Here is a 25,013-nt window from a genome sequence, read left to right as displayed (position 1 = left end):
GCCGAGATCGTTGGGATCTCGGTCGCGAGTGAAGTCGCAGACTGCGATGCACGAGCCGCATGATGCCGGGGAGTTGCCAAATCGTAGCTTTCGAAAAGCCGTTGCGGCTCTGGACCTCCTCCGCAGGTACGTCACACCTCACAGCGACGCTGACAGCAATGCGGCCTTCCAGGCTATTGAGAAACGTGTGGTGATTTCTAGCGAGCGAAAGAAACGGCAAGCCACAATTCTGGACTTTTTTTTAGGTCCTAAGCGCACTCTGTGGAAATAAATTGTCTATAGTTGAAGCTGCACTTTTTTTCATTCATTTTCGGAGCTTTCCTCACTGTTGCGTTTTCCCGGCTGTTACGTTTTTTTTCCCCGGTCCGGTGAAAAACGTATGAACGGGGTTCCACATATGTGTCTGTATTTGACTATTCAACATTTGATACTTACTAGTATTTGTATTCGAGAAGGTTGATATTCGCCCACTTCTAAAAAACATACATAAAAGAAAAGCAGGCATTTGAATTGTGTAAATGCATAAGGTCAACAAGATGTTTAATATATTGTACATGAGAAAAACTGGAGCAAAATAAGTAAATATTCAATACTAAAAAGACAAAAAGCATTAATAAAGCATATCAGTCTAAAGGTGTCAACCCCTTTTGGCCCTTTTATTTATTTACACAAAGTACTCACAGCATCTTGATGGCATTAGAGGGGGGAGGGCAGACTATAACCAAAAATTCACACCTACAACATGGGTGCCATGTCCATTTTGCACCACATTCACAATTAGTATACCATTACAGGCTGCTAATTCAATTAAATTATAAAACGATGTTACAAATGCATCTATTCCAGTCTTTAGTACAGTCAATCCAGATTACAACGAACTCAATAGTTGTGCGAAAAGTGGTCATTAGATCAGTAGTTCACCACATGTTGACTTGCCCTTCTCATCATCATCATCATCAGCCTAGTTACGCCCACTGCAGGGCAAAGGCCTCTCCCATACTTCTCCAACTACCCCGGTCATGTACTAATTGTGGCCATGTTGTCCCTGCAAACGTCTTAATTTCATCCGCCCACCTAACTTTCTGCCGCCCCCTGCTATGCTTCCCTTCCCTTGGAATCCAGTCCGTAACCCTTAATGACCATCGGTTATCTTCCCTCCTCATTACATGTCCTGCCCATGCCCATTTCTTTTTCTTGATTTCAACTAAGATGTCGTTTACCTGCGTTTGTTGCCTCACCCAATCTGCTCTTTTCTTATCCCTTAACGTTACACCCATCATTCTCCTTTCCATAGCTCGTTGCGTCGTCCTCAATTTCAGCAGAACCCTTTTCGTAAGCCTCCAGGTTTCTGCCCCATATGTGAGTACTGGTAACACACAGCTGTTATACACTTTCCTTTTGAGGGATAGTGGTAACCTGCTGTTCATGATTTGAGAATGCCTGCCAAACGCATTCCAGCCCATTCTTATTCTTCTGGTTATTTCAGTCTCATGATCCGGATCCGTGGTCACTACCTGCCCTAAGTAGATGTATTCCCTTACCACTTCCAGTGCTTCGCTACCTATCGTAAACTGCTGTTCTCTTCCGAGACTGTTAAACAATACTTTAGTTTTCTGCAAATTAATTTTCAGACCCGCCCTTCTGCTTTGCCTCTCCAGGTCAGTGAGCATGCATTGCAATTGGTCTCCTGAGTTACTAAGTAAGGCAATATCATCAGCGAATCGCAAGTTGCTAAGGTATTCTCCATCAACTTTTATCCCCAATTCTTCCCACTCCAGGCCTCTGAATACCTCCTGTAAACATGCTGTGAATAGCATTAAAGATATCGTATCTCCCTGCCTGACGCCTTTCTTTATAGGGATTTTGTTACTTTCTTTGTGGAGGACTACGGTGGCTGTGGAGCCACTATAGATATTTTCCAGTATTTTTACATATGGCTCATCTACACCCTGATTCCGTAATGCCTCCATGACTGCTGAGGTTTCGACTGAATCAAACGCTTTCTCGTAGTCAATGAAAGCTATATATAAGGGTTGGTTATATTCTGCACATTTCTCTATCGCTTGATTGACAGTGTGAATATGGTCTATTGTTGAGTAGCCTTTACGGAATCCTGCCTGGTCCTTTGGTTGACAGAAGTCTAAGGTGTTCCTGATTCTATTTGCGATTACCTTAGTAAATACTTTGTAGGCAACGGACAGTAAGCTGATCGGTCTATAATTTTTCAAGTCTTTGGCGTCCCCTTTCTTATAGATTAGGATTATGTTAGCGTTCTTCCAAGATTCCGGTACGCTCGAGGTTATGAGGCATTGCGTATACAGGGTGGCCAGTTTCTCTAGAACAATCTGCCCGCCATCCTTCAACAAATCTGCTGTTACCTGATCCTGCCCAGCTGCCTTCCCCCTTTGCATATCTCCCAAGGCTTTCTTTACTTCTTCCGGCGTTACCTGTGGGATTTCGAATTCCTCTAGACTATTTTCTCTTCCATTATCTTCGTGGGTACCACTGGTGCTGTATAAATCTCTATAGAACTCCTCAGTCACTTGAACTATCTCATCGATATTAGTAATGATATTGCCGGCTTTGTCTCTTAACGCATACATCTGATTGTTGCCAATTCCTAGTTTATTCTTCGCTGCTTTTAGGCTTCCTCTGTTCCTGAGAGCATGTTCAATTCTATCCATATTATACTTCCTTATGTCAGCTGTCTTACGCTTGTTGATTAATTTCAAAAGTTCTGCCAGTTCTATTCTAGCTGTAGGGTTAGAGGCTTTCATACATTGGCGTTTCTTGATCAGATCTTTCGTCCCATACGATAGCTTACTGGTATCCTGTCTAACGGAGTTGCCACCGACTTCTAGTGCAGACACCTTAATGATGCCCATAAGATTGTCGTTCATTACTCCAACACTAAGGTCCTCTTCTTGTGTTAAAGCCGAATGCCTGTTCTGTAGCTTGATCTGTAATTCCTCTGTTTCGCCTCTTACCGCTAACTCATTGATCGGCTTCTTATGTACCAGTTTCTTCCGTTCCCTCCTCACGTCTAGGCTAATTCGAGTTCTTACCATCCTGTGGTCACTGCAGCGCACCTTGCCGAGCACGTCCACATGTTGTATGATGCCGGTGTTAGCGCACAGTATGAAGTCTATTTCATTTCTAGTCTCGCCGTTCGGGCTCCTCCACGTCCACTTTCGACTAACCCGCTTGCGGAAACAGGTGTTCATTATTCGCATATTATTCTGTTCTGCAAACTCTACTAATAATTCTCCTCTGCTATTCCTAGAGCCTATGCCATATTCCCCCACTGACTTGTCTCCAGCCTGCTTCTTGCCTACCCTGGCATTGAAGTCGCCTATCAGTATAGTGTATTTTGTTTTGACTTTACCCATCGCCGATTCCACGTCTTCATAAAAGCTTTCGACTTCCTGGTCATCATGACTGCATGTAGGGGCATAGACTTGTACCAACTTCAATTTGTACCTCTTATTAAGCTTCATAACAAGACCTGCCACCCTCTCGTTAATGCTACAGAATTCCTGTATGTTACCAGCTATTTCCTTATTAATCAGGAATCCGACTCCTAGTTCTCGTCTCTCTGCTAAGCCCCGGTAACACAGTACATGCCCGCTTTTTAGCACTGTATATGCTTCTTTTGTCCTCCTAACCTCACTGAGCCCTATTATATCCCATTTACTACCCTCTAATTCCTCCAATAACACTGCTAGACTCGCCTCGCTAGATAGCGTTCTAACGTTAAACGTTGCCAGGTTCAGATTCCAATGGCGGCCTGTCCGGAGCCAGGTATTCTTAGCACCCTCTGCAGCGTCACAGATCTGACCGCCGCCGTGGTCAGTTGCTTCGCGGCTGCTGGGGACTGAGGGCCGGGGTTTGATTGTTGTATTCATATAGGAGGTTGTGGCCCAGTACTGCACCAGGGTGGCCAATCCTGCTCTGGTGAGAGAGTGCGTTACCGGTTCTGGTCACCGGGATCAGGCCGCACTCCAGGCCTGTTTGTGCAATTTTCTCAACACACGTTTTTTTTTTTGTATTTTCCGGTGGAGAATTGCGCTGCACCGGGATTTGAATCACGGTCCTTTTGCACTGGAGACGGATACTCTACCGTCCCCGCAGGAGTTAAATTAAAAATTGGAGAATGGGGTTTTGCGTGACAAAACCACTTTCTGATTATGCACGCCTTAGTGGAGGACTCCGAAAATTTCGACCACCTGGGGTTCTTTAACGTGCACCAAATTTTAAGTACACGGGTGTTTCCGCATTTCGCCCCCATCGAAATGCGGCCGCCGTGGCCGGGGTCCGATCCCGCGACCTCGTGCTCAGCAGTCTAACACCATGACCACTGAGCAACCACGGCGGGTCCCGCAGGAGTTGTACGCCTCATTTAACCTACAGTGGTGCCCAATTTGATCAGTCAAGGTGGGCCAATCTGAGCTCGGTTATACCGCATGGATGGCACTCGGCTAGAGAACCTGGTATTTATGACCTGCACATGTGTGGCCACACGTAATTGAGGATATATAATTTTTTTTTTAGGAGGGTTTACGTACAGTGATAAAATGAAGGAAAAGACATTAAAAAGAAAGAAAAAAAAAGGGGGAAAAAAAAGGAACATAACTTGTGATTTGAACTCGTGATCCTTCAATGTTGCCCGGAAAGGTAGCTCAGTCGGTTGGTTCGTCAAGCCAGCGGTTACTTTCAAGCGCCATAGCTCCTGCTCCGAGCCTCATACTTATATGGAAAGGGGCTGGTGTTGTCCGCGACAGTCGATTTTTGCTGTTTGTGGTTGGAAGGCATAATTTCTTTGAAAAATGGCCGCCAGAGGAGCAGCGTGAACTCGAGCGGCTTTAGAGACTAGGAAAACTGCCTTATTAGACTTGAGGGGAAGCTTCGTTAACAAACTATAACACGGCAATCAGCACTCTAATACGACGAGAGAAATTATTGAGACGTGGAAAATTCCCTTGAAATAAATCTGGTTTGCGAGACAAATGCTTTTATGTATTGAATCTCTTAAAAGATGAGGGGGGAAATATGCGCTCACCGAGAGGGCATCGTCAGCACGAGACCACCACCAGGCTCCTTACGGGGATGTGGAGAGCTTCGCGGCCGGAACGAAGCCTCCCCTCTCCGCCGGCCAGGCGTGGAAAACGTGCTTTCCGATCGCTCAAGGTTGCGCAGGAATAGTATAGATCTAGCGTCTAGGAAAAGCTTTCACAGGTGCGAGGGCGGCACGCATAGCGTGGGAAGCTAGCCGCCGGAATAGCTATCTTCGAGAGCTATTCTATATTATATTATATTATACTTCGAGAGCTATGACTGATGCTTTTCTATATATATGTATTCATCTCATCTATGCGATCGCATGCGCGCGCTATTTCTTTGTCTCTGCGTGTAGTAGTTAAGAGAGCCAGTTTAAGGGCGGAGAAGAGGGAAGGAAAGGAAAGCAAACTTGCAGCGCCGTGGTTTTAAAGCGCAACCGTGGTAGAGAAACGGAAAGACGATATAAGCATGCGTGGCCATGATACGCACACGACAAACTGCCTTACAATATTTAGACTTGAGGGGTAGTTTCGTTAACAAACTATAACACGGCAATCAGCACTCGAATAAATTATAACCCTAATAATAATTGTATATATTCATCTCATCTATAGGATCTAAAGCGCGCGCTGTTTCTTGCCTCTGCGTGTAGTAGTTAAGAGAGCCAGTTTAAGGGCGGAGAAGAGGGAAGGAAAGGAAAGCAAACTTGCAGCGCCGTGGTTTTAAAGCGCAACCGTGGTAGAGAAACGGAAAGGCGATATAAGCATGCGTGGCCATGATACGCACATGACAAACTGCCTTACAATTTAGCCTTGAGGGGTAGTTTCGTTAACAGACTATAACACGGCAATCAGCACTCGAATATAATTATAACCCTAATAATAATTGTAAATATTCATCTCATCTATAGGATCTAAAGCGCGCGCTGTTTCTTGCCTCTGCGTGTAGTAGTTAAGAGAGCCAGTTTAAGGGCGGAGAAGAGGGAAGGAAAGGAAAGCAAACTTGCAGCGCCGTGGTTTTAAAGCGCAACCGTGGTAGAGAAACGGAAAGGCGATATAAGCATGCGTGGCCATGATACGCACACGACAAACTGCCTTACAATTTAGCCTTGAGGGGTAGTTTCGTTAACAGACTATAACACGGCAATCAGCACTCGAATAAATTATAACCCTAATAATAATTGTATATATTCATCTCATCTATAGGATCTAAAGCGCGCGCTGTTTCTTGCCTCTGCGTGTAGTAGTTAAGAGAGCCAGTTTAAGGGCGGAGAAGAGGGAAGGAAAGGAAAGCAAACTTGCAGCGCCGTGGTTTTAAAGCGCAACCGTGGTAGAGAAACGGAAAGGCGATATAAGCATGCGTGGCCATGATACGCACACGACAAACTGCCTTACAATTTAGCCTTGAGGGGTAGTTTCGTTAACAGACTATAACACGGCAATCAGCACTCGAATATAATTATAACCCTAATAATAATTGTAAATATTCATCTCATCTATAGGATCTAAAGCGCGCGCTGTTTCTTGCCTCTGCGTGTAGTAGTTAAGAGAGCCAGTTTAAGGGCGGAGAAGAGGGAAGGAAAGGAAAGCAAACTTGCAGCGCCGTGGTTTTAAAGCGCAACCGTGGTAGAGAAAGGGAAAGGCGATATAAGCATGCGTGGCCATGATACGCACACGACAAACCGCCTTACAACATTTAGACTTGAGGGGAAGCTCCGTTAACAAACTATAACACGGCAATCAGCACTCGAATACGACGAGAGAAATTATTGAGACGTGGAAAATTCCCTTGAAATAAATCTGGTTTGCGAGACAAATGCTTGTGTGTATTGAATCTCTTAAAAGATGAGGGGGGAAATATGCGCTCACCGAGAGGGCATCGTCAGCGCGAGACCACCACCAGGCTCCTTACGGGGATGTGGAGAGCTTCGCGGCCGGAACGAAGCCTCCCCTCTCCGCCGGCCAGGCGTGGAAAACGCGCTTTCCGATCGCTCAAGGTTGCGCAGGAATAGTATAGATCTAGCGTCTAGGAAAAGCTTTCACAGGTGCGAGGGCGGCACGCATAGCGTGGGAAGCTAGCCGCCGGAATAGCTATCTTCGAGAGCTATTCTATATTATATTATATTATACTTCGAGAGCTATGACTGATGCTTTTCTATATATATGTATTCATCTCATCTATGCGATCGCATGCGCGCGCTATTTCTTTGTCTCTAAATGTACCCTTCTTTGTCTCTAAATGCCCTTCTAAATGTACAAAAATTAGCAACACACTCATTCTACTGCCGCTGTCTTATTACAAAGCGATAACAACCCCTCTGCCGATAAGTGAAGCTGTTTTGCTTCATTAAGCTTTGCCTGTTTCACCTGCTTACGAGCAAACTGAACTGCCTTTGCAATAAATCGAATCTGCCGTAAAGAAATGCCTGCAAAGAAATTCATCCACATTGTCTTCAAGGTCAGTATGAACAATGCAGTGACTGTAGAATTAAGTTTTGGTCAACGGTTGCACCGTTTCACCTTCTGTCAATGGAAACCCTAGAATGATAGAGTGACGCCATGCTCCTGTTCACTTCTCTGCATTTACCACATCATTTTTGAGTGCAGCACTAAAGACAAGCTGAGATTTGCTATAAGACATGGGGGCACTTAAGCACATTTATTTTGAAAAAAAAAAAAAATCTATATTTTGGTTTTTACAGCAGCTGCGATTTTCATTGAAAAGATCCGCCTAATTCATGCGTAATACCAATCTAAGGAACAAAATCTGACGTCACAGTTCTTTCAAGAGAGAGAGAGATAGCAAGGAGAGGAAAGACAGAGAGGTCAACTACATGAGCGTCCGGTTTAATGTCGCCTGATCCCAATCACCTGCCATTTCGAAAGTGTGAGCACAGCAGCCATTTTGTTCGAGAGCTTGCGATTTATTTTTCAATTGTTGAAAATTGAGTGGATTTCGGGTAGGAGAATGAAGCGTTTCAGTTCGCTTGAAGAGAAAACTGCTGCAGCATACATGCCACCATTTTGCCGCTAAGGCCTTTACGGCATCGTACGGTGCATTGTCTACGCGAGGCTGAGTGCACTGAGAGTTGTGAAGTTGCATTTTCTGCATCGCTTCGGTTGAAAAAGTAAGTCTGAGACAAATGGTACTGCTATCTTTTATCAGCAACAAAGTAAACAAAGTGTCGACGAATCGTGATCTCCATATAATGATATAGCAACCATCGAACATTTGCACCTAGCAGCTAAGCACGCCAACTTACATTTACTTGCTTGAACAAATGATCTCCTTTTGAGAAGTAAAAGATGCGCAAGTCATATTCTTTTGCGGAAGTTGCACTTCCAGGTGGTGCAGTGGGAAGACTGCTTTTATTCCTCCCCTTACCTATGCCCGGACTTAGCCAGCTGCTGGTCTCTACTAAAGCTAATTTATTCGCTTCTTGCTGCTGGATTCTTTTGGTTTTTCTCTAACTTATATTTGGCCTGCCCCACCACTAGGCCTTGCACTAACCTTGGAAGAAAATGACATCAGCATCATCTGGTAAACATGAGAAGACACTAAGAAGTCTATTGTAGCGGCCGCCGCAGCCACAACGTGGGGACGCTGTGGTCGGCAGCTCTGAGCCGGCTGCTAAAGGAAGAGAAAAATAAAGTTGAGTGGCGCATGCTCGAAGTGTAAGCTCGACACACGCAGTGTTGTTCTGCAAGCCGGCTTGCTACATTGGTCACCGCAGCCGGTGCTCCGCTCGCCGCCTTTGCCCTTCTGCCAAAATAAATGTAGGGACGACGGCACGGCTCGTGGGCCGCCGTCACGACTTCCTACACTATAATGAAAATGAAGCAGATGTGCTCAATCATTGTCATCACACGTACAAAAAGAAAAGGTAATTTAGGACCATGTCTGCAACAGCGAAGGCGACATGCTAGAATACAAAGGCACAAACGCCAGCTCTATTAAGCACACAAATATTAAGCGGGTCTTAGCCAATCATGGAAGCTGCTAACTTGGTGCTCTCCAGGATTGTTATTCTCCACTGCAGTAGCATCGCCAGAGTGATGGAGAGGTAAAATCCTGGACAGACAATCTGTTGGTCATAATTTCTTGTCCTTGCGGCAAAATCAGAACTTTCTTTGTAATTTGTGCACAAAATATTCTGAAAAAAAAAAGTTTGTTAAAAAACGTTGCAGCATAACCTATCTTATGATGACTGTTGACAGTAATGTGTTCATCATTGCATCATTGTAGGGACACAACGTATCACCTCTGTCGAAATGTGTTATGCATGAAATGTGTACTGCAACGGGATTCCCCTTTTGCACTTCCCTAACACTCAGCGCCATCTAGCGGCGGCACGGCCACGAAACCTGCGCGTGGCTTCCAAAATGTGTGGCAGGGTGATGCATGCAGAGAAATGCGCCATGCAGCAACCAAGCTCCTTTTTTGCGCTTCTTTCTGGTCACGCTGTGCCATCTAGTGGTGCTGCCAAGGAGTCCATGTACGGCCTCCGAGATGAGAAGCGTGGCGCACCGGTGCATGCGAACGTTGAGAATTGTTCCTTGACTTGTCGCTCGCTCAGTGACCAAAGTTGGTGAGACGTTCATTGAAGGGCGGCAAATACCTAATGCAATTGTCCTGCTAATGCGTCGAGTTGCTGTCCTTGAGGAACCCTCGTGGCGTGGATTCGATACCATATTGGAAATTTAAGGGATCTTTTTCATCATTGTAGAGTGGCACTTCCCAGTGACACATACCCAGTGACCCAAGTTGGCATCAAAGACGCTTATCGAAGAAAGGCACAGACCAAGTAGCACAAACCCAGTGCTCCAAGTTGGAGTCAAGAGTGTTTCTTCGAACCTACCGAGTCCCGCTCCACAGTGACCCATGTCTGCGTGAAAGAGGTTCGTTGAGGACAGGCACATGTACACATAACCACGTACTCAATGACCCAAGTTGGTCCGATGGTTGTACTTGAACCCTGTTCCCTCAGCACAGGAGCCCAATGCGCTGCCCATTTGACCATAGACTACCGGTGGGAAAACAATTTGCAGGTGTATAGGTGGTAAGCGGGAGAACGATGGCAATATGTTGTGTCGATATATGTATTTATTTGATGCTAAACACATTACTGTCGACAGTCATTGTGAGGTGGGCTCTGTCAATTTTTTCTTGACGATTTTCTGGTCTATTTCTTTTTAGAGGAAACACCTAGTAGCCAGATTTAATTGTTGTAGCTAATAATGCAGTGTCGAAACATTCTATTAAGCAGACTATTTTACCATGGAACACACATAAAGAAAAATGTTCACAATGCGGCAGCTGCTCATTGATACAACTGAGTAATGTTAAAACTGGTAATGCTATAATTGTGTTCAACTGTACTTTTTTTGCCTAATTAAGGTGTTTAGATTTGTCCCCTGTGCTTTTTTTTTTTGTGCAGCCTGGTAATCACAATTATTGGTTAATACAATGAGATTTTCTTGGTACATCAGGACTGTTATAAGTGGGTTAGACTGCAGAATGCTCAACTGAAGTCCAGTTAACCATTCTGACTCCTTTCGAGTACCTTCTTTCTGACTTCTTTCTGTCTAATTAAAATGTCTGGAAGTTTGTCCCCTCTGCTTTTCTCGTGCAACCTGGTTATAACAATTATTGGTTAATACAATGAGGTTTTAATGGCACTTCAATATTGCTGTAAGTGGGTTAGACTGCAGAGTCCTCAACTGCAGTCCAGTTAACCACTCTGACTCCTTTCAAGTGCCTCAACAGTGCATTTACAGCAGTGCTGAATGCACAGAAAGGACGGTGCGCACCTGATTCAGAGCGGAGACCTGTGCCACGGAGCGCACTGCAGCCACCGGCTTGGCTGCCGCCGTTGTGGTCACAACTGCTGGCTCCCCACTATTGCTGCTCCGTGTGCCGGCATCACCACTGCCGGGCTGCTCCGCTGCAGCCGAATCGGCGTCGTGGGTTTTCCACAGGAACACCTATGCACGGTGGCAAGAAAGATTGCACTAACATCAGTGTGAACCTAGTTATACTGCCGACAGCCGTTACGAGCCGAAATAAAATGGGGCAGACTCAAGTGCAGTTGATGTGCAGGTAATGCAAAGCATTGTGCGAATTGTTGCATCACGAAATGCTGACGTGTGTTGAGCTAGTGGGCCCCGACGGCATGAGACACAATTTGTTGCCTTGCTATTGCCTAGTGCTTTAAGACATAGACTGAGGTAGCGAGACGACAAACGAATGTTTTCCTTGTGAACACTTTGCTACCGCATCTAAACCTTCAGGTTGATGCTCACTTTGCACAGCTATTCAAGGTCGGGCGTCGACATCGCTCCCACTTAACGTGCTTGGCTGGTTCTCCTGCAAGCGGCCGCCAACCAAAGTGTCAGCTACTTCCCATTCTTGACTGCAGACAGCTGCAGTTGCCTACTCATTGACTCACAAAAGCGATAGGATGAGACACAAAAACCTGGCTCGACTCGGAGAATGCTTTGCATAAAAGAGGAGGCTCTTTATTAAGTGCAGAGAATTCTGCTGGCAAATATGTAGGCGAATACATGCTGCTCTGCACAAGGAAGGAGATGGGGAACAGAAGGGCTTTAGGAGGAAAAGGGAAAAAAATAAAAGGAGAAAAAGTATAGGCAAATAAAATGAATGATTATGGTATGCACAGGGTGCAACAAAGGTGATGGTGTTTATGTAAAAGAAGGCTAGTGCTTGTCATTTATGCCAATATCTTGAAGGAATATGAAAAAAGAAAATTTGAAGCTTGAGGCTGCTGTGAAGACGAAGGCATAGGAGGACATAGCATTCTCCTAGTGCTAGTGGTCTTTGGGAAGCAGAACCCATTCCACTGAAATAACAAGCCCTTTTTCTATGCAGAAAGCTGGACATCCAAAAAAATGTGTTCCACACTTTTGAAAGCACCACAGTTGTCATGGTACAGGTGTGTGGTCCATCTAAGATGACCCAGGTAGCTAAAAATTGGGCTAAACGTGTTGGTTTGTTCACCGTGGCTTGGTTGAGCCAAGGCAAAACAAACTGTAAAGAAAGATAACCACTGTATTTACTCATGTATAAGCCGCCCTCACATATACCCCCCTCCCCCATTGGGATGCAAACATTTGAAAAAAATAAATTGTAAAGGCACCTAAAACCAACGTTTCGTCTGTCAATGAGGGCCTATAGTGCCGCAAACTGCTACAAGATGGCGCCAGGCATTTTTTTACCATTCACTGCACATCATCACCATCATCATTCCGCGACCTAACAGACCAAGTGAAGACCCGGCTGTCCAACTCTCGAACGGACTTGGCCATGATTCCAGGTAGCTTGACAAGCGTGCTGCTTGACTTTCGTGTAAACCAGCCATTCAAAACAGAATTTCAGTAGTGTTGCCCCGAGCGGATGGCCGTGAGCAGCCATGAAAAAACTTCAGGGCGACTGAAGAGAGCATCTCTTTAGCAAGTGTGTGTTGGGGTCCTGAACGCATGGCATTCATTGTCAGCGGAGACCATCGAAAAACGGGTTTTACTCATGGGGCTATCAAACGCCGTGGATGGCAACGAAGATGATCAGCTTTGGGAGCATGCTGATGTTATGAACTCGTCCAACAGTGGCAAGTGCGAAGGTGGCGATGAATATTAAATGTTTATAATCAGCCACGAGTTGTTGCAATATTCTACACAGTAGTTGCAGTGGTATATAGTGTCTTAATGTGCAGCTATAAGCCTGACTCGTGTATAACCCGCACTGAAGTGATACAAAAAATAAAGTGCAGCTTACACATGAGTACATATGGTAAGCAGATATTCCTGGGATCAAACTAATAGTCTTGGCAAATTGCTATGTTGTCAGAGGTTATCTCCCACGGAAGAAAGAAAGACATGTCTTCAACGCTGTGAAGACATGCACAAGTGCAGACCATGCACCTGGCGTGTGTCTGGTCCTTTTCGCTTTTGTTGTTGCTCAGGATCGGTTCAGCAGTACACCGGTGAATGCAGGCGTTTTCTATGCCATGCAGACCATTAGATATGTCTGCGAGTTTAAAACACGTCTAGCAATTTGCGAAGACACTTAACGCAATGTGCAGTGTCACTGGACATTTTTTTTATGACATCTTGGCCTGCCAAGTAGGAGCTGTGGCCCTTATCTGAATATGCCTCTTACTCAAGCATGTTTGGTAGTATTGAATTCTTTCCATAGGATAAAAAGCGCCAAAATTACCTGGCAATCATCGCCTCCTGTGGCAAAGTGGTTTCCATCGTGCGAGAAGCAAACAGCGTGCACTGGTTTCTGCGCATAACAAACATAAAGTGAGAAAGTATAGTTCAATAAAATAGTTCTTGGTCAAGAAAACTAGGGCTAACATACGAACGGCCAGGTAATGCACCCACACTTTTGTCACCAACTCTGTACAGCAAAGAACATCAAAAAGCAAAAGGGTGAAGTACATAATGCTGAAGATTATGTAGTTCAACCTGACATCAAACACTGTAGTTCCACAAGCCTTCTGTTGCAGGATATTTTTTTTTACTTGAACAACGCCCTGTAAAAGGAAGGAGAGATATATACACTGACTAACATTAAATAAAAATTATTAGAGGCTACCAAAGTAGACTGTCAGAGTCAGCATTAACAGCAACAGCGCTTTGTAAGGACATCTTTTCATGGCTCGTTGACACGAATTATCCCAGTGATTGCCTTGTTGTTATGGTAACTTTATGCATAGCTGGAAGCAATGCAGGAAAACAGCTTTTGCTATGGAAAAATTGCACCAAGGCTTTGTTTTGGTGGCCCTTCGTATTTCTAAATGCGAAGCATTTCTTTGCGTAGTCAGAGGCAAGATCAAACGCCAGGCCATCCAAGGTCACAGAGTTTCTCGCCGATGTGCGCCCGGTCACTGGCCACTATAGGCTTGGCCCTTCCTTGCCTCACACGTGTGCGCGCGCTTTCCCACATGCTTGCTCGCACACTGCTACTGGCAACTGTATGGCTACTGACTTGGAGAGGCCTCCTCTCCTTGCTCCCCTCACTGGTACGGGTGTCGACGCCACAAACAGACATGGCTCGGATGCGCTGGCTATGCCATGCTAGCTGTGCCAACAACGAGCCCTCGAAGGTATCAAGCAGAAGAGCAGCGTAAGAGTGCAAAGGCTCTACAAAGAATGCAGCGGTATGCAATGCGTGCAGAAGTGGTGAGCCAGGAGGCAAAGCGACGGGCCGCCAGTCGACACGCGCCGGAAACGACACGGAGCTGAAGAACAGCTACACGCCAAGCAAACGGCTCCTGAACTGGCCACCGAGACTGAGTGTGCAGAGTGGAGGATGCCACTTGTGGGATGCACATGCACGCTTTCAAAAGCACTTTGTTGAAGACAAATTTGAAGCAACATGTAGCATCTGCAACGGCCTCTGATTCCGATCACACATTGTCAGGGTGCCGCAGGCTGCGCATGTGGCGGTCCTCGAGTGAGCATTTCCCTGCGAGGATGCGAGTTCTTCGTCCCATTCACGTTTGTGCCACACACCTCCACCTTTGGGCTGCAATATTTATATGCAAGCGCGCGCGCACGCACGCGCGCACGCACGCGCGCACACACACACACACACAAACACACACACACAAACACACAGTCACAACAGCTGGCATTTGTGGCTTGCCACTCACCATGTGTGTGACCAGTGTGTACAGCAGCCTGCCCTTGAGCACGTCAAAGACCCTTGTGAGTGAGTCACTTGCACCAGTCACTAGGTAGTCACCCGACGGATGGAAGTGCAGGGAGTTCACGATGCCCTCGTGAGCTGCACACCCGAGCAGGCACGGTAACGCAAAAGACAAAACGAATGAGAGTGACATCAAAACAGCGTAGAGGGAGGTAGCTACCACACTGGCTTGCAAACAAAGCCACTACCAGCTTTACTTAATTTGAGCGAAATACTGAACATTTGAATGAATCAGCAGCAATTCTCATTCTCGTGACAAGAAGTTAAAATATATAATGGCAAACTTAAAGAAGCTTCTGAAATAAGAACATTTAACACAGTCCATTATTCTGATCTTAGTTGAAATATGAAATCAGTTGAAATTATTGCAAAGTTCATATAAAGCAAGTAGTTAAAGAAGTCACAGTTTTGCTTGAAGGGCGAAGCATTGAATGCGATAGCAAGGTGTGAGAATATTCCACAAAGTAAGGCTCCTGGTTTTATGGGCAGTATAAATTGCAGCAAACATTAGATAACTAAACAAGCATGGTTTCATGTGCCCAAAGGCATACATGAACAGTGTTTAGCCGATGACCGCAAACACCGGTGTCGCAACACTGGCAAGATGAGAAACACCAGCAGCGTGGAGTGTGCATACTTTTCCCAAAGCAAACGTCATGTACATGCTACCACTTCTTTCCCAATTTGAACTGTGCAAATCTTCAAAAGCTAGCAGATCAGACGATGTGTAACAATGAGTCGGCAGAAAGACACAACAAATGAAGCTACCAGCCCTTCAATGAACAAAGGTAGCACCATCTCCACCACCCTCCCTACCTCCGCATTCATTTTATTGTGATAGAAATTATATGGCCCCTCCAAGCGAATGTTCGCCATCGCTATAGTTCCCAACGTGAGGTCTTGTATATAGTTGTATTTAGGTATATGTAGACTGTATGGTATGCCATGCTATATGACAAGCAGTATATGCGGGCTATATAGCGACACCATTCTATCACTAAAGTTGCTTATAACAGGTCTTACATTCTTGACAGAATTATTCCTCAGAATTTTGAGAATGGCAACCCACAAACAAATGCCATGAAGTAAAACACCAACAGTGCATGCCTTTTATCTTAAATCTCCTCAGACTTAAATATTAAAAGTGCAAAACATTAACAGAGCTCAAACCTGAAAATGATGCAGTTCTATAGGTGCGGCTGCGCACTACCTCCGGGATTGGCCTAGGAAAGAGGTTTGAAACATACCCAATATAGTAAAGTGGTGATAAAGCAGCTAATAAAGACGTTCGCTATAATTAATCGACGTAAATGAAATTGTCTGATGGCAGGATTCAAACAGAAGAGTCCTAGCACAACAGCTTGTTTTTACCCAGACAGCTTATGCTTACTTCAATTCATACTGCCTCTACCAGCTATGAGACTGACAACAGTTGTGTAATATTCTAACATGTTGCTACTGCATTCATTGCTTCTCCGTTTTTCATTCTGCCATGTCTCCACGTAGATGGTGGCACTGCCAACACTGTTGCAATGTAGCAGACAACCCCAGGTATGTGAGCTGGGTGGTAACCAGAATGACCAAGTGTAGTGCAGCAAAAACAAGGACACAAAAAGACGCAAGTCCTTGTTTTTGCTGCGCTATACTTCATGCCGTTCCACGACGATCAACCAACAACACTGCATCGCCACCCTCATAGTAACCTCATAGACTTCAGGGCTGGCAATTTCACCGTGATTTCTCTCATCCTTTTTTTTTCCTTTGCGAAATAATGTCTTCATGTTTTACTTCAACATTAAGAAACCTAAAAGCATTTACTGCCAGGCTTTTAAGATGCATCAGTGCACGGAATGTATGTTAACAGAGCCCCACCAGGCTAGTATTCACTGCACCCACTCATCTTCTCAGGTTTAGTTGCAGTTGCGCATAGTTTGAAACGCATGGTACGAGCAGAAAAGCTCTCCAGAGGCAAGCATGTTGTGGCACAGCCATGCTTCCAGCCATCCTCTCCTGTGGTAAGCGCACGTCGTGCTTCTTTTGGATGCAACGATACAGGTTAGTTCACTTTTCAGCATCTCAGCAGACTCGGTGTCGGTGACAGAACACATATAATGTGTGGCTGCTTTGATGCAAACTTTGAACGAGAACACAACGGAACAAAGGTGGCGCTCTAAAGCTTAGCTGACAATGTCAAAAACATTTGTGCGTGGTGCCACAGAGTTACACTACTTTACTTAACAAAATTGCAGGAACACCGCTGTAACACAAGAACCTAAATGTACTACAGAAATCATGATAATTCAAACTCGACGAGTCAGAATATTTTTTCTTTAATAAGCGGGTTTTAATTAATGAGATTCCACTGTATTTCAGTTTGTTATTATTTGCTTTCGATAGCAATCACCAAATTTGATGTGTGTGTGACGTGTGGCCATTTACGACGAAGCGACATTTCGGCAGCGGGTTCACTTAAGTGTCATTTCTTCTAACAGTCATTACGTGGTTTAGCTGTGTTATCACTTTTGGTATGAATATACTGGACAGGTTTTTCAGTAACAATGCTATGTTGTGGTACATGCTTGCCAAAGAGGACGAAAGTATTTCTTTGTATACTGTTACTGTTTAATGAACGTCTGATTCCCTTCTCAAACTGCCTGTATACAAAAGTATACAGGACAGATGGCGCTTTCTTTTTCTTTGTTGGAAATATCTAAAACAAAAATGCTTCCTTGCTATTTAGGGCTTCACCGCAACCTTTATAAAGCAAGCTTATAATTTTGCTGAAAGACATTAAATACGCAGACACAACTTACAGCTAAATGCACAACCAACTTGGGATTGACGGGAAGAGCCTGTGGTATAAAAGCTTGTAGTATCCACTACCAATTTAGAAGCTTCCCATTCACCTAACAAACACACAAGTGCAGCAGTCCACTGAAGTTTCTGCAGCCATTATGACAGACCTAAATTATTTTTCACTATACAAATCCTTTCCTGGTATGCATGATACCAGGAATGGCTTATTTTACTGTAACATCTGTTACAGCTGTACGAACGGCAGCTCATTATACACAGCAGACGTGGAAGTGCACTGATTAGGGTGGCACGTTTATGATTGAGGTATCGCACACTGTGTATGCCAATATGGCTGCATCATGTGTCATGCTGGCTCTTAAAAGCATGCAAGCACTTTTCTTTCAAGTAAAAACAAAGATATGACAAGTGCACTGTGTCACGTCATGGCAGCAGTTTAAGAGGGAGACGGTGCGCAGCTTGAGGCACGGGAAAGGGCGGACAACAGAGAGTTGGCACAAGGGATCAAACCTCAAGAGATGGCACTACTTTAGTTAATTGATGGGCTGGCACTTGTGGCACTTGTGGCAGATTACATGACCTCCAACACATGGCGTGTGAGTTGCGTATGTGGTGATAGGCCGTGGGAGGAGCACAGGCTCAATCCTGTGACTTCGAACTTCGGCGTGTGGGAAGACAGCAGGCATCAAGCCTCAAGATTAAGTACCAACCTTCTTGGCTCGCCCATTGCTTGCCATTGCCCCCACAGCACACCATGTGACTTTCAATATGGCGCACGGGCCGAGTGGGCTGGCCGTGTTTGTGGCACATGCGCCTTTCACTCGGGACGGCACAGCAGTGGCGATAGCGAAAAAAGCACCTTGAGTGTCCGTATAATTGCAATAGCACTAGGAGCATCGGCACTTTCTGAATATTTAGAGCATGGCTATTTTAAGGAAACATTTAGGAGAAAAAAAAATTGAGCTATATCAGTAAATAAGCCTTACGCAATAAACCACTCTTGCCGCAAGAAGAGACTTAAGCCAGAAAAGAAGTAAAAATGAAGGATGGGTGGTGATGCTGCCTTGAAGTCCCTGCACCAGCTCGCCGCAACATCATCAATTTTGACAGTGTCTGCTTAGGCCTAGATAACTGCTTACCGATAAGACTGGGTTGCATTGTATCCTGAAAGAGCCAAAGGCTGAAGTTAGCCAGTTTTGACAACTGCGTCACAATCACTGAAATAGGTAAAATGCCTCCGAGACCTGTCAAGTCACAGTGACGTACTGGCAATGAGCTTTCGGCATGAAGTTAAAAAAAATGAAACTTTGACCCTTGTTTTCTCCTTAATACTGAACCTATTACCACAGAATTAACAAAAACATGGTTTAGAAAGCATACTTTAACATTCATTTACTGTTTCTATTAAGTGTCCCTCCAAAGGTTGTAACAGTACCAGCTTTTCTGTGCGCCAGTGACTCGCACCGGAGCGAACATGCGAGGCGGTCAAGTGCAGACAGATCCTTGACCGTCTTGAAAGTTTTCTTTGTTGTGAGGCCCTGGCACACTGAAAAGTCAGCGATCACATGGCCTAGCTAAATATCTGACCAGCTGTAGATAAAAACTTAGCATTTGTTGTGTACTACCATTCTGCTAAGGTCCTTTTCCATGAAATAAAACGGAAGTAAAAAAGAAGCTGTCATTTCACTCAATCAATGGTTGAATTAAAGTGAAAGAATAATACCTTCTTTTAGGCCCTCAGTACTGAGTTTTAGTCCAAGGGACATGTTTAACGCAGTGAGTGGTTTCATTTAGCAACAAAACAGATACCATGCTAATTCCTACTTTCCTTACCATATTCTTGTTGTAATTTTTCTAAATTCCTCCTATTCTGAATTGTGCAATACATGTTCTTTTTATTTTTCAGTTTGACCAACCATTCATCTGGTCCCACTTTTCATTTACAGAAAGCTCTACTATTCGCAGTTATAGCTTTTCAAGCTCATTTTCGTTATGAACTACTATATACAAAAGCACCCGATTCTCGGTGCATTCCCCAGTGTGGGTATACATATCATGTTTTAACGGTGCATCATCACCATCATCATCATACAACTCTCAGCTTGAAACCAATGATTACTGGTTTGAACACATGCACATTTGCTTGGATGTCTCTGTGTTACATTGTGTAATGCCTACTTGCTCTTACTAATAGTTGTTTATATCAGAATAATCTACGAAATCAACACATGATTAGTGTACCATGTGCCTAGACCTGTGCAATGCAGGACTTTCATTTATAGAGAGAGAAAAGTTTAATGATAAAGGCACATAGGTTGACCTGAGGCACGTTCCTCTAGTCAGCTAATGCGAGCGAAAAAAGTGATCGGTGGCAATAACCTATAGCAAGGAGGAGGAGAGAAGTGTAACAAGATCAGCTGCGATGACGACAGAAGTAAGGGACATGACGAACAGTTCTATTCATAGCTTAATGTCCAGGCACCTACTTTTTTTAAGGATGCCGGCATGAAAAATAAGTTTGTAGTCACGCCGAGGGGCCCTATATAAAGTTGGTTTCTAGCCGAATGTGGTCACACATGGTACACCGTGTGCAACCGACTCACCGTTATACTCCTGCAGGAGGCGCTTGTTGCGCACATCATACACACGAACAGCAGTGTCCTTGCCAGCCACGGCCACTGTCACGCCATCCGGGTGGAACTCGGCACAACGCAGCTGCCTGTGAGGACCAGAGCAACGGCATGCAGTCATGCAGTGAGAGTAATTGACTATTTCAAGCAATGCTTTGCATGTCTTGGGCACGAAATCGCACAAGACAGTGCCGCGCAAAACTATGATGCCCAAGATATGGCGGCACTTGGCAACCGATCTTGGAGGTTATGGCGGTCCCAGAGTTGAACGACTACAGGCAGCAAGTTGGCGGTGAAATCAGCGAAGAACACGAACAATCAGAGGATGGCAACATCGACAACCACAGCATGGTGAGGGGGCGCTAAGGGGCTTTATGCGTTATGAGTTACTATACATTGCTCCGGAGCATATACAGCAACCATATGCAGCATTAGGGATCTAATGTGGCACTAGTCGGAGGTGCCGCCAACTGCAAGAATATTCAAATGGCCGACTGTGCACCACTCCTCCGTTTCACTGCTCTGTGCAAGCAGAATTTTATGTGCATGCTAGACTGCATTTATTTATGAATACTATAATCCCTGTTTGGCATTTTAGCAGGGTAAGAATCAGAATATATTTACAGAAACTGGCTTTGGAGCTGGCTGGCCAGTTCCAAAGCCAACCAGCTTTCTGAAATGCTCAGCACATGCACCACGCACCACTTTCTTGCCTTCTGTCAACGTGACAGCTTGCGCTTTGAAGCGCTACATTATAATGAACTATTACTGAGATCAGCCCACTTTCCTCCGTACTTTTCACATAGGATCCTATGTAGAAATTGTGCAACATTGTACCGATTTCATGATCACCTCGCTGAAGTATTCAATCAGCAGTTCTTGTGCTTTGGCTCCTTTGACTCGGAAGTTAGCCACAACTTTAAGGACTATATTAACACCAGTTTGCAAAATACTATGTATCTTCGTCCTGTTACACCTACAGAAATAGCACACATTATTAGCGATTTAAAGAACAGCTCTTCTTGTGGTTATGACGGTATTAAAGTAGCACCAATTAAAGCAGTGGCGGATTTATTATGCAATGTTCTTTGTGACATAACAAACATTGTGTTTTCTAGAGGCACATTTCCAGATAACATGAAAATTGCTAGGATCGTCGTCTTGCATAAAGGTGGCGCAACTAATTGCATCACTAATTACCGGCCGATATCCATACTTCCAGTTTTTTCTAAAATTATTGAAAAAGCCTTAAATTCTAGAATAACTGGACACATGCAAAAGCATAACCTTATATCCCCGAATCAGTATGGCTTTCAAAGGGGTAAATCCACTGAATCTGCGTTACTTGAAATACGTGATAAAATTGTTGCCAATATAGAAAACCAACAATACACAATAGGTTTATTTTTAGACTTTAATAAAGCATTCGATTCAATTAAACATGACATACTTTTTTCTAAATTACCCTTTTATGGAATTAGAGGCATCGCTTTAGACTTACTGCGTAGTTATCTATCACACCGCTCCCAATTTGTGGAAATCAACAGCATAAAATCAGATTTAGCAGACATTAGGTACAGCGTCCCGCAGGGTTCTATTATAGGTTCTATGATTTTCCTGCTTTATATCAATGATATCGTGGCAATACCAGAAACACCCAATATTGTATTACATGCCGACGATGCAAATGTCTTTTTCTCCTCTGATAACATCTCTCTTCTAATTCCTCTTATTAACAACTGGTTAAATTCCCTTTCAGTGTGGTTATCGGCTAATCAGTTGAGCCTAAATGTTAAAAAAACAAAGTATATTGTATTTACTGCTGTTAACAAGCCTGTTAAGTTCGCATCTTCTTTAATATTTCAATCGCAACCACTTGAAATGGTTTTGCAGTACAAGTTCTTGGGTGTACTCTTCCATGAAAACCTACGGTGGATGCATCACATAAGTTATATTAAACGTAACATAGCCCAATTAATTGGTATGCTCAATAAGCATCGCACGCTGTTACCTTTAAAACTTACATGTCAGTTATACTTTTCTACTATTCATTCTAGATTACACTATTGTCTACTTATCTGGGGCGTCACTTCTAAAGGTAACTTGGAAACTCTATTCCGACTGCAGAAAAAGTGTGTTCGTATTATTCATAACCTATCGATGTACGAACATACCTCTGAGTACTTTCACCAGGATGGTATATTGAGTGTCACTAGTCTATATAAACAAAAGTTATCCGAAAAAGCATTCTTAGAATTCATAAGTAATTGTGAGAACTTTTTTCTATATATACTAATACCACAACTAATTACACCTTAAGAGCTAGGAACTTTATAAAGGTAAAAACTAGAACAAACTACGGCCATCAGCTTTTACAGTGGCAGATTCCTAATTTACTTAATGATGAGCATGCTTTATTTGATATCATGCAAGATTCCTCAACCATTTCAATATTCAGAAAGAAATAAAAACTGTATTTTTCCAACAATTGACACCTGTTTTTTGTAATTGATTTTCTGTTTTTCGACTGATATGCAATTTTCTGCTTTGCAAGACTTTTTGTTCCCATTTGGCTTTTGGCCTTCCCGTATCTTTCTGTACATACTTTATTTCTTCATTTGCATTATTTATACTTATTATGTTGCATTGATTTATTGTATGTATCATTGTGTCATTCGTATATATACATGTATATATAAGTATGTATATGTGTGTATTATGTGTATATATGTATACATTTCTTTTTGCACTGTTGTCTGCTGTGCTCGTGGCACCAGGGGCCTAGGTCAGGCGTGTATAGTCTCGCCTTTTGCTCCGGCGCCACGACAATCTTGTATTGTCAAAATTACAATAAACTTCAAACTTCAATAATGCCCTAACATTTTTTTGCCGGAGTACAAATGTCATCATTGTTTTACATACGCCACATGATACACCTGTAGGTATGTATGACTGTTAACACGTAGTCTCCTTTATGTTTGTCCACTACTTATGTAGAAACCAATAATTGCAATGTCATAAGCTCGCGTCAAATGGTCAGCATAGACATCAGGCCGCTGCCACCACGCGATGCTTTACAACATGGTTGTCATCATGCTGTTCTCGCAGACGTACACTCATGACATACACACACACAAAACTATCAAATTTACATGAACTCATTGGTACACCTTGTTTCACTTTGTGGGTAGCCAGGTACCCACAAAATGCTTTGCATAGCGTCGATTCCTACAGTGTGGGGCATCTGCACAATTTTTTCAATTATTTATGTTTACACGCAGCACATAAGGAGCAGCAAACGAGGCACAGAAGGGAATTGGAAGCAACACAGCATTTTATGGCAATAGTAATTACATGGACACTCCAGTCGAATCGCTACCGTTGCAGTGATGCTTCATATAAATTCCAAGTCCAACAACACCGAGCCTGCGCACCGTATGCTTTAAGTGCAAGGAAAAGCCTGCGCGGGTGAGCTGAGAAAGATGGTGGCTTGGTGTCTTCGCACGTCCACAAGGGAGAAAAATGGGGAGGGTGCGTCCTCTCACACATGCAAGGGAAGGGGAGGGGAGCAGGGAGATAGGTGTGCACTAGAAGGGGAAGGGGGCAGGTTAGTGCACGTCTCTTTTACACCAGCTGTGGTGACCGCACATGTCATATCTTGGAGGCGATCTGCGGTGGGCTAGGTGGCCTGAAATAGCTGGTGGCTTCATGTGCGCTGTGTTCTCACGTGCTTAGTTCACACTGAAGCGAGAGGCAGCACCAAGGGGAATTCGCTCGCCACTGCTGCCGCTCTTCATCATGCTAGCGTGCTGACAGTGGATGTCCACGGTCATCGAGTGAGATGTGCTCGTGTTTGTATGTGTGAACATGACAATGTTCTTGTTAATTTACTTAGTACGCGAATGTTTACAGCAGTTTATGCAGCTCGTAAAACGACTAACCTTACTTTGTGCAGCTGTCTAATAATTTGGTATTGCAATAAATGCTTTGCATTTCGGGAGAAGTTGATTTTTTTACATCGCAGTGACTTCTTTGGTGACCTTGCTTTTTCTGATTTAATCTGCTTCAGAAAGTTGTCTGAATATAGTTTCTCAAATTAAGTAGCCCTCTGTTTAGAACCTAGTATTGCCAGTAAGGCACGATGCAAGTACCATCTCAATTTTTTCCTTGTATGCATTTTTTTCTTCAGTTTTGTTTGGCCCTTGCATCAGCACTTCTAAAAGATTTTCATGAACACAAGCAATTCCTTGTAAAACCTGATGCAAGGTTCGTAAAATTGTAGAACAAGTCCAAATTCATGAATTTTACAACAAATTTGGGAAATTTGCCAGGTATGTACAATTGAGGCAGTACAGGGAGACCTTGGCTGGGCAGTTTTCGAAATACGGGGGGCCCAGAGCAAGATCTGCTTCGAAAAACAAATGAGGGGCTAAATTTTTTAGGCACCTAAATTCTTGTCTTGTCACATCGTGTCAGTGCAACAGATGGTGTATGGGCACTAGGGTACAAAAATTATATAATCAAATGCACAAGTTACATTTATTCACGCATTGGAAAGGTTACATGCTTATGTTACAGCTTTTGGGGCTTTCTTGTGTAATTTTGCAATTCTGCTGTGTTCCTATTCGTAGTTGGCCCATATGTTTTGCATGACCCCCCTACTGGTGGTTCCCAAGACTGCCCCACGCCGATAGATCTTGCCACACTTGTACGTGGTTGGGGGTCTAGGGCTTACGTTCTCTATGAGGACAGACATGTTCTGCCGTGGTCTAAGGGGCT

At 44.0% G+C, this 25,013-nt stretch overlaps 1 protein-coding gene across 1 annotated transcript in view; it reads right to left on the bottom strand.

Moving 5' to 3' along the window:
- LOC142592570 (uncharacterized) overlaps window positions 1-25,013 on the bottom strand; it is a 163,499-nt gene that overhangs the window by 14,681 nt on the left and 123,805 nt on the right. The window contains exons 8-11 of the mRNA XM_075704096.1: window positions 20,208-20,323; window positions 14,735-14,868; window positions 13,291-13,359; window positions 10,869-11,042 (exon numbers count right to left, since the gene is read on the bottom strand). Coding sequence (XP_075560211.1) covers window positions 10,869-11,042; window positions 13,291-13,359; window positions 14,735-14,868; window positions 20,208-20,323 — 493 coding nt within the window. The remainder of the gene's footprint in view (window positions 1-10,868; window positions 11,043-13,290; window positions 13,360-14,734; window positions 14,869-20,207; window positions 20,324-25,013) is intronic.

Source organism: Dermacentor variabilis, chromosome 9 (assembly GCF_050947875.1).
Source record: "Dermacentor variabilis isolate Ectoservices chromosome 9, ASM5094787v1, whole genome shotgun sequence".
Taxonomy (NCBI): domain Eukaryota; kingdom Metazoa; phylum Arthropoda; class Arachnida; order Ixodida; family Ixodidae; genus Dermacentor; species Dermacentor variabilis.
This window is presented reverse-complemented; position numbering and strand designations above follow the sequence as displayed.